The following is a 13158-nucleotide window of genomic DNA, read 5'->3' as shown; positions in this document are numbered from 1 at the left end:
AAATTTATTTAAAAAAAAAAAAAAAAAAAATTTTTTTTTTTTTTTTTTTTTTTTTTTATATTCATATTATTCTTGTTTGCAGTTTTATTTTTTTAAAATTAATATATTTTAATTATATCCATAAATATATGGAATTAAGAGAAAATTACAAAGGTAAATATATGCAAAAATAAAAAAGAATTCATAAATAATGGAAAATTAAAAATATATGATTCAATGAATTTTTACTATGTTTATATCAGTTAAACGGAATTTATAATTCAACATGCATTTTTATTTTTAATAAAAAAATCTGCTAGAATAATATAATTTAAAAAAATAGAATAATGAAAAAAAAAAAAAATAAAGAAAAAAGAAAAAAGAAAAAAGAAATAAGAAATAAGAAAAAAGAAAAAAGAAAAAAGAAAAAAGAAAAAAGATATAAGAAAAAAAGAAATAAGAAAAAAGAAAAAAGAAAAAGAAAAAGAAAAAAGGGAAAGGTATAAGAAAAGGAATAGGAAAAGTTAAAGATAAAAAGAAATAGGGAAAGATAAAAATAAAAAGAAAAAAGGAAAGATAAACATAAGGATAAAGAAAAAAAGAAAAATAATTTATTATTTTAGGGTTATAATAATGTTAATTCTTTAAGTACATTATAAAAACAGATAAAATCATGTAGAAAAAAAAGAAAATATAAGACTGTAAAAAGATACATATGTGTAGATGTACACAAGTTTTAATAATTATTGAACTAATTTAAAATTTTCATTTTTTTAATAATACATACTATACTTTTATAAGTATACACTTTTAAATTATATTGTATGCATACATATTTACATGTTCATATATCATCTAAAAAATTCTTAATGCAAAAAAAAAAAAAAAAAAAAAAAAAATTCAAAAGTTAAATACAAAAGTAGCAATTTTATAAAATTATTAAATCTCCTTAATTTTTTTTTTTTTTTTTTATATATTATTAATATATGATAATTCATAAATGAAATTGACTTAAATTGTAAAAAATTGTTTAATAAATTTCTATAATTCTTCACCGACACTCTTAATTACAAAATTTTTTAAAAATAAATATTAATAAAAGAGTTTTAATATATAAATTATTATTTTTAATAGCGTACCGAAAAAAAAAAAAAAAAAAAATTCTGTTCATTTTAATTGTTTCTATAGTATATTATTATAAGGTATCTATATATCTACAAAATATACAATCTAATGGAAATTTCAAATAATAATTTATGATCTATAAAAAATATCTTTAATTTAATATTTTTATCTAATGAAAGTATAAATATTTCAAAATTATTAAAAGACATGTATATATAAATTTGTACTTCATAAAAACATTTCTTAGATTTATGAAAGAATTATATTACTTTTAATTCATTTTGTTTTTTTTAATATTTTTTTCTATAATTTATATGATTAATGTAAGTACAGCATATTGTATTTAATTTTTTTTTTTTTTCATGAATAATTACATTAATATAATGGGCTTTTATATAATTCAAATTTTTCATGAATAATGCATTTAAATTTTTCATAAATTAATGAATATGAAAAAAGAAATCAAATTAGTAATGAAAAATATTATGATTTAAATGGCCTCATAAGTAGAATAATATAAACGTTACCATTATTATATATAAGATAATTATTTAAAAAGAAAATAATGGCAACAATAATACTAATCAAGATATATATATAATATATAGTATATAATAAATAATATATGAAATTTAAAAATTATAAAATTATTTAAGCAGAACATAATAAATGTTACAAAAATTTTAAGAACATTAATTTTTATATAAAATAGAACAATAAAAATGATATTTATCATAAAAAAAAAAAAAAAAATTAATAATAATTATCATAAAAATCGATGTCACCAAAATAAAGTCAGAATCTATATTAATATTTAAATTAATAGTCATTAATAAATTAACGAAAATAAAAATTAGTATAATTAAACTGATATTTTAAAACAAAGTAAGAATTACAAACGAAAGTTATAGTAAAGTTTTAATAAGATAAATACTAATATATATTATATATATGTATTAGAAGCTTATAACTTTTATCTCTTTATACATAATTAAATTAGTTTAAATTTTAAGTACAAATATATATATATATATATATATATATATATATATATATATATATATATATATATATATGTTATTGTAATTATTAATATATCTCATTATAATGATTGTAAAATAAATATATAAATTTTAATAAGACATTAAATATTAATCGTTTATAGATATAAATATTATTTTTTCTTTTATTTCAATAAAACAAATAAAAATAAATATCTAAAAATTATTTTATATTCGAAATTATGATATATGATGGATATATTTTAAAATAATTCTATAAATAGATTAAAATACGTCAATTATTCGTATAACATCATATTGAATTTTTTTTTTTTAATCGTATATTATTTTCATATTACATTTTTTAACTATTTTCATGCGTTATAATTTTATTAATTTTAAAAAAAATATCCTTAAAATATATAAAATACCATAAAAAGATAACTATGTATTTCATAAATTTTTAAAGCATGAAAAAAAAAGTTTATCTTATGTAGACTTACATACCTATCAGAAATAGTAAGTTATGATCTTTTTTTTTTAGTCTAGAATTTTTTTTTCTTAATAGTTAGATAAAAAAACTTTTAAAAAATCATACCCATATTTTTTTATTTTATCTTCACCGAAACCAGTTAAATTCAAATTCCTGATATCATCAATAGACTTAGGTCGATGTAATAACATCAATTTTAAGTTTTTTGTACTTATTAATTTTTCAGGATCTTTAATATTATTCTTCTTTGATAAAGTGCTTCTACATTTTAACAGGTCTTTTAACAAATTATTATCATTGTTAATGTTAGATATAGAGGAAGTCTGGATATTTATTTTATTATGTATTATGTTTTTATTCTCACTTGAATTAGATATTTCATTACTTAATGTATAGATAACGTTGGAATTTTTAGTATAATTAGTGTGACAATTGTAAGTGTCATTTACTAGTTTAAGCGTATTATTTTCATTTATTAAATTTTTGTTATTAAAACCTTCATAATTTTCTGAATTTTCCTTAATATATTTTTCATTACTGTTTACTTTCCCATCTATTATTTCAATATTACTATTATCATAATCATTAATTATGTAATTTATGTTATCATTCTTAGAATTATTTAAATTGTCAACAAATTCTACTAATTCATTAAGGCTTAAATAAGAATTAGGTTTACACTTATATTTAATATCATTTGAACTTAAATAATTACGAATATTTATGTTATGTGAAGGGTTATAATATTTATATGGTATATTGTTATCATTTAATGATTTTATTTGCTCATCAAAGTTATTTATAACATTCACCTTTTTCATTTTCAAAAAAGTACAAAAAGTTGATTACTTAAAGATACAAAATATATATATAAATATATTTTTATTTAGTCTCATTAAATATAACATATATCGACTGAAAAAAAAAAAAAAAAAAAATTAAGGATCAAATAGAAACTTTTATATTTTTATTTTATATTAACATTAAAAGAAAAAATACTTTTTAGATTAATTTTTTATGACTATATTCATAAAAAAAAAAAAAAAAAAAAGCTAAAATTGCATATAAAACATATTTTTAATAAAAAATGATATTTTAAGTAATTAAAAAATTAATTTTAACTTTTATTAATTACACTATGATTTTATATATACTTTCTTTTTATAGATTTTAGCTATTTTAAAGAATATTCACAAAAATAGGTAAAATAAAAATAAATTAAAAATATGAAAAATTATTATAAAATCAATTCAATTTTGATGAAATTAAACATTTTAGCAGAAAAATAGATATCTAGAACAAATATATTATTCAATTTGATTTTTATTTTTACTTCATTCTTATATTTTCAAATGTTTTTTATTTATGATTTATTCATTTATTTGGAATTTCACGAAGAGACAAACATTGAAAGTGTGAAGAACGTAATGTATTATTAGATTATATTTTGTAATGTATTTTACACTTATTATAAATGTTATTTGTACAAACAGGCCAGTACCACATTTATCTATTAAAAAATACAAATAAATAGAAAAAATATATTTTCCAATTTTATTTAATGATAATAAAAATTATTTTTTAATGTATTAAGTTAAAATGATTCAAAATTTAGAAGATACTTTTTTGAATATGTTATCAAAAAATAACAATGCTTCATAAATAATTAAAATTATATATACTGAAGAAAAATGATATTACATAACAAATAGACATTCTAAATTTCCCAAATAAAATGTATTTAAATATAAGCTCTTGAATATATTCTCATTTACATATAATAAATTTATATTCAGAATTTAGTAAATTTTCATAATCTATGAAAGTTATTTTATTTTCTTATCATGATTGGAAGAACTATAAATTTTATTATTTTTTTTTTTTTTAATAAAATATATTTATTTATAACAATTATTATAACACTTTTTGACAACAAATTAGTTAATAGTTTTAATAATTTTTTAATTTTAACATTTAAAATAATAAAAATAATAAATAAATAAATAAATAAAAAAAAAAATGAAAAAAAATATTAACTAAAATTTAATTATGCAAAATTTTCTTCTTTTGTACTATAAGTTCTGCTATAATATTTTTATCGTAACCATTCTTATCTTCATATTCATCATATATATAATTTTTGTTGTTTTCATAATTATTAGAATAATCTATTTTATTATAATTATCGTTATGAATATTTTTTTCTGTGTTATTTTCATCATATTTATTATATGATGAATAGGAATAATAATATTTTTCGTTTTGATTAGGTGAACTGTCATTATTATTTTTTTCTGGTATATATTGAGTATTACTAATATTGTCGTAATTAATATTATATTTATTGTAATATATATTTTCTTTGGGAATTTTATCGAAATTTTGTTGATTATAATTATAAAAGTTTTCATTTGCATTGTTTTCATTTATTTTTTTATTTTTAATACTATATTCTATTGGTGGTGATGAATACATAACTTTTTTATGCTTTCTGGAAATATCTACTTTTGGTGAATTTTCCCTAAATCTCTCGTTTTGAAAATAAATATTAGGAATATTATTCATATTGTGAAATTCAGGAAAGGAAATTGTGGGAGGTATACTTTTATCTGGTTTAAAGCAAAATTGTGGAACATCATAAGGTAAAGGGATATTTATATGGATATCCTTTGGAGGGCCAATTGGTGTTGGTACATAAATTGGTACCTCGATTTCAATATCTTCAATTTCAGGTATTTCGTAAATTTTTTCCACTACTTCTGTATATGGTTTATGGACAATATGCTCTTGTGGAATATCTATATACTCCACTGGACCTGGAACATGTCTAACTTTTTCAATTTCCCTTATTTTTAATTTGGGAATAATTCTAACTTGTTCCACTGGAACGTCAACAACTTTTACAGAATCTACAAATTTAGTTATTTCTCTAATTTCTGGAATTTCGACAATCTTTGGAATCTTATGAAAAACAGGAACAGGAACTTTTTTATGAGCATAATTTAATCTATATCTTGGAACTTTGAAAAATGTAGGACTAGAACATTTTTTTACAATAATTGGATTGGATTGGAATTGTCTCCTAATATCTCTTTTATAAATTGGATTTTTAAAATTTCCTTTATATACATTAAGTGGATAACCAACTACTGGAAAATTTTTTAATCCAAAATTTTCACAATTAAATTCTATTGGTATATTATTACTACTCTTCATATTTATTAGATTAACTCATAAATTTTGTTGAGAATAAAAAAAAAAAACATGAATAAAATTGATGGTATATTTGTGTAAAAATAAAAATTTTCAATAAGCATTTACTAAAAATATATATATATATATATTCTAACGTAACTAAAAGCAATATTTAAAATATGGATCAAAAAGAAAGAATCTTAAAAATAGGTATTGTCCTGTGTTTAGAAATTTTCATAACATTAAATAATTTTAAAATTAAATATTTTTAAATAAGAAAATTTGGAACTACAAGTAAATTAAAAGCACTTGTACATATAGGCACTCTAATGTTATTTTTAATATATAAAGTATATAAGAACTTTTTTATTTTTCATTAATGATAAGAATAAAAAATAGATGTGATATGTGAAATTTACGCTTTAAAAAAATGAAATAATATTTAAAAAAAATGGAGCTATCTAATTTTTTTTTATTTAAAAATTCATGTAAACAAAGAGAAAATAATACAACCAAAAAAAACCTTTTTTTCTTAATTTTTTTGTGTGTAACAGTTTAATATTTCTGTTATATTTATATATCATAATGTTACGGTTTTTTTTTTTTTTTTTTTTTTTTTTTTTTATTAAACCCTTTTTATGAATTAAATAATGTGTGCGCTATAGTGTTTCAATTAAGAATTTTTTTTTTATTTAAAAATTATGAACAACTAATATAATATTAGCTTACAAAAAAACAGTTGTATATAATTGTAGATCATAATATAAATATAAAACTTAAATTTATTTGTTACTGTAGCTTTGTATTAATACAAGCTTATATGTTAATAAAAAAAAAAAAAATATATAATAAATTTATATTTCAAAAAAAAAATGATCAAAATAATCAGAAAATTTTCTCTTATTTTATTTTTTACACAAATGATAATTTATTTTTATACGAATTTCTTTTAAATATTTTGAAGACATTTTAATATTATCTTATATAAAAAAATAAGTAATTCTGAAATTAATTAGAAGAGGAAAATACATTTATGTTTACTAAAAAAAGAAAAAAAAATTATGGACGTATTATTTTAAACAAAGATACTTATTAAAATAAAATCCGTAAAGTTTTATGTTCTCTTTTTCATAGTCTGTAAGTAAAAAAAGAAAGAACATGACTCCTTGTTCTTGTAAATGAAAAAGAAATATATATATATATATATATATATATATATATATATATATATATATATATATATATATATATATATTAATTTTTCATTTTTACTAAAAATGATAAATAAAAATCTCATATCTTTGCTCTATTAAATTAAAATACCTCAGTAATATATAGAATAGATAATAAATTACATCTATAAACTAAAAATAAATTTTTAATAAATTTTAATTTTATATTATATATTTTTTTAATTACACCGAAGTGTAATTTTTATGTAAAAAATGATATAGAAGCACATCTCTATGTAATTTATAAATATTAATGTATTTTTGTTTCAATTTATAGAGGTTTTTTTTTCTTAATATTGTTCTTATGAAAAAATAAATTAAAATTAAAATGCTCTATCATAATAAAATTAACAATAAAGAATTTTTAGAAACTTAATTACTTAAATTAGTAATATCTTTTATAGATATAAGTTTTTAAGTTACAATTTTCAACTTGTATTATTTTAATAAATCATTTTCACATGAAATTTATGCCGAATAATTTGAAGTGCAATTTTAAGAAATAAGATTTATATATACTATACCATATACGTACTTAGCATTAAGATACATCATACAATAAAAATATAATTTAAATGAATAAATCAAACAGTAATTTTGAATATAAATTATTATTCAAAGATTATAAGAAATAAATATTTTTTGAATACATAAAGATTCACAATTATTTTGGATAAATACAAAATAATATATTATTTAAATACCTTTTTATAAAAGAATTTATTTTAAAGAGGAATAAAAAAAAAAAAAAAAAAATTAGAGAAAAATACTTGTAAAAAATAACTGTTGAATTTTTTCTTTTTTTAATTATAATAAAAATATAATATGTAAAAATGATTTTTTTTTTTTTTTTTTTCGAATAATAAACTCGAAATCATTTAATTAGAGTTTTTATTTGTTATAATTAATCTTTTTCCTTTTACACTGTTAAATGTTTATATTATTTAAATAATTACCCATATAAAATTATTTTTTTTTATATTTTATATACAATAAAAAAATATTTAATTTCAATGAGAATTTGATAACATGGAAAATAAAAAAGATATCCAAATCACAAAATTAGATGAACAAAGTGAAGCCAAGTCAACATATGAGCAAATAGAAAAAGATAGAGTTCAGTTAGTCTCTAAGATAGAAGAGTTATATCAAGATGTAGTAGAACATAAGTAAATATATATGTTTTTTTAAATGTACTATTAAAAAACTAATTATTATTATATTAAATTTTTATTTATTTTATTTTTTTTATTTAATAATATACAAGATTAGTATTGGAAGCTTTGGAAAATGTTCCATCTGATAGAAGATGTTACAGAATGGTTGGTGAAATTCTAGTTGAAAGAACGGTTGGTGAAATTAAACCAGCTTTGATAGATCATAAAAACAAGGTAAATTAAGTTCATATAATAATAATACATTTTTATTAGTTATTTTTAAAAAATTAAAAATTTAAAATATATCATACATTATAGTTATATTTTCACTTCCTTTTATTTTTAATATTTTTTATAATATTATTTTATTATTATTTTATTTTTTTTATGAAATATGACAGGTTGAACAAATTATAAGTGAATGCCAGAAAAAATTAGACGAAAAAAATAATGAGATTTCAAAATTTATGAAAAAGTAATTTTATCTTTTTTTTCTTTTTATAGATTTACATATAATTTATATGAATATATGCTTATTATTATATTTTTATTAAAAAAAGTATAAATTCAAATCATATTTTAAATATTTTATTTTATTATTTTTTTTATAGCTCACAAACATTAAATATACCAAGTAGTCTTATCTCTAAGAAATCACTTGAGAATAACAACAGTTTCAATGATAAAGACAAGAAGTCAGGTTTAACTTTTTAATATATTAAAAACGTTAATATTTATATAAAGGTTTTATTTTATTTTTTCTATTATATAATTTTGTTCTAAATTACTTTTATTTGTTTCTCCACCTACTAAAAAAAAGTAATAATAAAAAATATTAATTTTTTATAGTTCATATTTTGATATATATATATATATATATATATATATATATATAATTACATGTATATAAAATGCTTTTTTTTTAATATATGGTAAATTTTTTTTGAATTTAAATGTGAAATTTTATTATAATTTTTTTTTTTTTTTCTCTATTTTTTTTTTTCATTTAGTAAATTATCTTTTTATAAATGTAAGACAAACAAAATTTAAAAACTTAAAAATATTTTTTAAATTTGAGAAAATTTATTTAAAATCATTAGTTCTATTGTTGACATAAACTTTTAGTTCTTAAATATATATATATATATATATATTTAAATATTTCTTTAAGTATATTTAAAAATAAACTATTTATATTATTATTTTATTTCTTTTTTTTTTTTTTTCAAGTATTATTCAAAAAAAAAAAAAATAACAAAAGAAAATTTCATTATAGTGTTTTATTCTTTTTATAAGTAAATTCCTTAAAAATTATAATAAACTGTGTCTAAATTATAAATCCATAAAAACTTTAGCTTTAAAAATTTAATTTCTTTTTTTTATTAATACATTTATTTATTTAGATGTTATACTGAATGTTAAGATTAATATTACCAAAATAATCATTAATTTGTCTCGCTTTTTTTTTTTTTTTTTTTTTTTTTTTTTTTTTTTTTTTTTTTTTTTAATATTAGAACATATATAAGATAATATTTTTTATTTATATGGTATTATGAAATATAAAAAGGTAATTTTTAATTTGGTTTTATAATAGAAAATGATAATATATTTTTAATTGAATTTGAGTTAGTACATAACATACATAAACGATCAATGCCTATTCCTAAACCACCAGTCGGGGGTAATCCGTGAGACAACGCTGTTATATAATCATAATCAATATCATAATTTTGACTTTTTACATTTTGTTTATTTATTTGTGTTTTGCTATTTCTATTAAATAATTCTTTAGGATCATTATTTTTATGGATATTTTGATTTATGTTTTTATCACTGTCTAATTTTGTACTCCTATTAATATTTTGGTTCATACATTTATCTTTTAAAGAACTTTGCAATATAAATTTTTTTTCTTGCATTAATGGGTTAGCTTCTTCTGTATATCCATTAGCTATCTCCATTTTTCCTATATATGTTTCAAATCTTTCGGATAATTTTTTATTTTTATTTAATGATTTAGCTAATGATGATGTATCTGATGGTAAATGAAAAATATGTATGGGATTAGAACCCAAAAATGGTTCTACCTTTCTTTTAAAAACTTCTTCAACAACTAACCCCCAATTTAAATTACTTTTTTCTTGATCAAAAGTCACATTTAATTTTTTAGCTGCATCATAAGCTTCATCAAAAGATAAATTTAAAAAGTTTATAGATGTATACTTTTTTATTATTTTAATAAAAGATATTTTTTTCCATTTTTTGTGAATTAAATTATAATCTGATATAGAATTAAACTTTTTTGCTATTTTTTTTATTAATTTTTCAGCAAATTTTATCATATATTTATAATTAGAGTAAGACTTATAAATCTCTAATAAGGTAAATTCAGGGTTGTGAATAGAACTTAATCCTTCATTACGAAAACATTTGCTTAATTCAAAAATTTTTTCTGAAATTCCGCTTATAATTAATTTTTTTAAATATAATTCTGGGGAAATTCTTAAATATAAATTTAGATTTAAAGATTTCAAATGAGTTTCAAATGCTTTAGCTGTGGCTCCACCTGGTAATAACTGTAACATGGGGGTATCAACTTCCAAATAATTTCTTTTTAATAAATATTTTCTTATTTCTTGAATTAATTTAAATCTTGTTATTATTTTCTCTTTTTGTTCTTTATTAGTTAAAAAATCAAGGTACCTTTTTCTATATTTATATTCTACATCTTGCATCCCCTTATACTTATCTGGTAATGGCAATAATGACTTTGTTAATATTTGTATTTCTTTTGTGTGTAATGTTATTTCTCCTCTTAAAGTTTTTCTAATGAACCCTTTTATAGCTATAAAATCTCCTATTTCTACTATCTTCCTAGCTTTTACTTCATTTATGTTTTTAAATTTATCTGACTCATCATATAAACTATTATTTTTTTCATTTATACTTGCGTCATCCATTAAAATATTATTAGACTCATGGTTATCCAAATTACATTTTTTTCTTTTTATGTGATCATTTCTTTCATCTGTTTTTTTTTTAATCGTAATATTTTCATCTAAGTAAATTTGTATGTTATCTTCATCATCTTGTATATTTAGAAACATACCGTTATTTCGTTTTATCATTACACGACCATAAATCACATAAGTATCATTATCCTGCTCTCCATTTTTTAAATAATTATACTTTTTTTTTAAATCATATATTTTTATATTCCTTTTTAAGAAAGATGATGGATATGCATCAATATTCAAAGTATCTGATAAAAAATTTAGCTTTTTTACTCTTTCAAAAAATTCTTTTCCATAATTATGTAAAATAAAATTGTTCGAATTTTTACTTGATTTGCTTTTCTGTTTTAATATAAAAAAGTATTTCAATTTATTATTTTTAAAACATAATGAATTATTACATATAAGTACAGATAATAACAATAATAAATAAAACTTTTTCTTTTTTTTCATTGCATTTAGTTGTTACTTTTCATCAATCAGGTAATTAATATTTTTAATTAAATTGTAATAAATTGTTTTATATTTTAACTTTTTCTTTTCATCAAAACATTTTTTTTCTTTTTCTTTTTTTTTTTTTTTTTTTTTTTAATATTATACATAATTTAAGTTTTTAATTAATCAAAAATATCTTTTTTATACTTTTGTTATACGTTGAATTCATCTAATTTAATGAAAGTATATAAATGTATATACACTTGATGTAACAAAAAATGTAAAAATTATGTAAAAATGTAAATATAGTAGACATAAATATCATTTAATAATTATGAATTAAAAAAGTCAATATTTTTCCTTAATAGGTAATAAGGAATGTATTTATATATATATATATATATATATATATGTACTTATAATAAATTTATTTTATACCATTACAAAAATGAAAATTCTTAAAAATATGTTCTTCTTTAACTTTCTTGTAGTGTTACTACAGGTTAATAATATATTATTTTAATAATAAAACAATATTTTTATTATATATGTAAACTTATATTCTAAAATTAAGAAATGCAATAAAACCTAAATACACTTTGTATTAATATTTATATATTCCTTCAAAATTTTATTTATTTTCATCTTTATTCTTTCTAATTTTCATATTTGTTTTAAATTATTTTTTTTTTCTTTTTTTTTATTAAAGATTTATTATGTTTTATCAGATAGAAAAAAAAAAGAAGAAATGAATATTTTGAATTTTTTACCTAGTAATTCTTTATTATATCCGTTAGACTTTCAAAAAAATTGGCAGGCGTCAGAACCTATTCCTGTTAGCGTTCATTATACCGTCCCGTAACAAAAATATAAAATTTATTAAATTTTTAATTTTTATATTATTAAAAAAAATATAAAAAGGAGAGAAATTTATTTTTATTTTTATTAACAAGAGCATATGGATATAAGGATTTGATTGAAGCATTAGAATATCACAATGATTTAGAAAATCATCTTAAAGAAAGGGTATTTATATAAAATATATATGTATTAATTTTTTTTCATTTTTTATAAAACATTATTAATGAATTTAAATGAAATAATATAATAATTGATATGGTTAAAAAAAAATTAAAATAATTTCTCCTGTTTTAAAGGAAGAAATAGAAAGAAGGATAATTAGTGAACAAAAAAGACTAGAAGATAATTTATGGAATAAAGTTCAATTTCTTAAAACAAAGGATATGTTAAATAAAAAAAAAGATTTTAATATAATTAAACTTTTAAAAATTAAAATTATTTAACTACAATATTTATTAAAGTTATTATACTTGTTGAATTTATTTTTTTTATAGGATGTTAAAAAAAAAAAATTCTTTAAGAACATATAAAAGTAAAATATAATATTTTTTTCCTAATATTTAACATAGAAGTCCATGGTTTTCTTTTGTCTATTTTGAGATATTTTTTTTAATTATATCTGTTGAATATATAATTTTTTTTTTTTTTTTTTTTTTTGTAAAATTA

At 17.1% G+C, this 13158-nt stretch overlaps 5 protein-coding genes across 5 annotated transcripts; 2 read left to right on the top strand and 3 right to left on the bottom strand.

Annotated features, from left to right (window-relative positions):
• Positions 1 to 2666: 2666 nt before the first annotated feature.
• Positions 2667 to 3419, bottom strand: PGAL8A_00288700 (conserved Plasmodium protein, unknown function; the record flags this gene model as incomplete). The annotated part of the gene is made up of 1 exon (XM_028671891.1): positions 2667 to 3419. The coding sequence occupies one exon, from the start codon at positions 3417 to 3419 to the stop codon at positions 2667 to 2669; it is 753 nt and encodes a 250-aa protein (XP_028528498.1).
• A 1222-nt stretch (positions 3420 to 4641) lies between these two features.
• Positions 4642 to 5814, bottom strand: IMC1l (inner membrane complex protein 1l, putative; the record flags this gene model as incomplete). The annotated part of the gene is made up of 1 exon (XM_028671890.1): positions 4642 to 5814. The coding sequence occupies one exon, from the start codon at positions 5812 to 5814 to the stop codon at positions 4642 to 4644; it is 1173 nt and encodes a 390-aa protein (XP_028528497.1).
• Positions 5815 to 8054: 2240 nt separating this feature from the next.
• On the top strand, positions 8055 to 8896 carry PGAL8A_00288500 (prefoldin subunit 2, putative; the record flags this gene model as incomplete). Its single annotated transcript, XM_028671889.1, has 4 exons — positions 8055 to 8194; positions 8293 to 8416; positions 8584 to 8657; positions 8794 to 8896. The coding sequence occupies 4 exons, from the start codon at positions 8055 to 8057 to the stop codon at positions 8894 to 8896; spliced, it is 441 nt and encodes a 146-aa protein (XP_028528496.1).
• An 860-nt stretch (positions 8897 to 9756) lies between these two features.
• Positions 9757 to 11649, bottom strand: PGAL8A_00288400 (lysine--tRNA ligase, putative; the record flags this gene model as incomplete). The annotated part of the gene is made up of 1 exon (XM_028671887.1): positions 9757 to 11649. One exon carries the CDS (start codon positions 11647 to 11649, stop codon positions 9757 to 9759), a length of 1893 nt encoding a protein of 630 aa, XP_028528495.1.
• A 430-nt stretch (positions 11650 to 12079) lies between these two features.
• Positions 12080 to 13035, top strand: PGAL8A_00288300 (conserved Plasmodium protein, unknown function; the record flags this gene model as incomplete). Its single annotated transcript, XM_028671886.1, has 5 exons — positions 12080 to 12133; positions 12341 to 12489; positions 12585 to 12657; positions 12789 to 12877; positions 12987 to 13035. 5 exons carry the CDS (start codon positions 12080 to 12082, stop codon positions 13033 to 13035), a joined length of 414 nt encoding a protein of 137 aa, XP_028528494.1.
• Positions 13036 to 13158: the final 123 nt, after the last annotated feature.

The sequence above is a fragment of the Plasmodium gallinaceum genome, assembly GCF_900005855.1.
Source record: "Plasmodium gallinaceum strain 8A genome assembly, contig: PGAL8A_v1_87, whole genome shotgun sequence".
NCBI lineage: Eukaryota > Apicomplexa > Aconoidasida > Haemosporida > Plasmodiidae > Plasmodium > Plasmodium gallinaceum.
The sequence above is the reverse complement of the archived record's forward strand: the minus strand, read 5'-3'. Positions and strand labels throughout refer to the sequence as shown.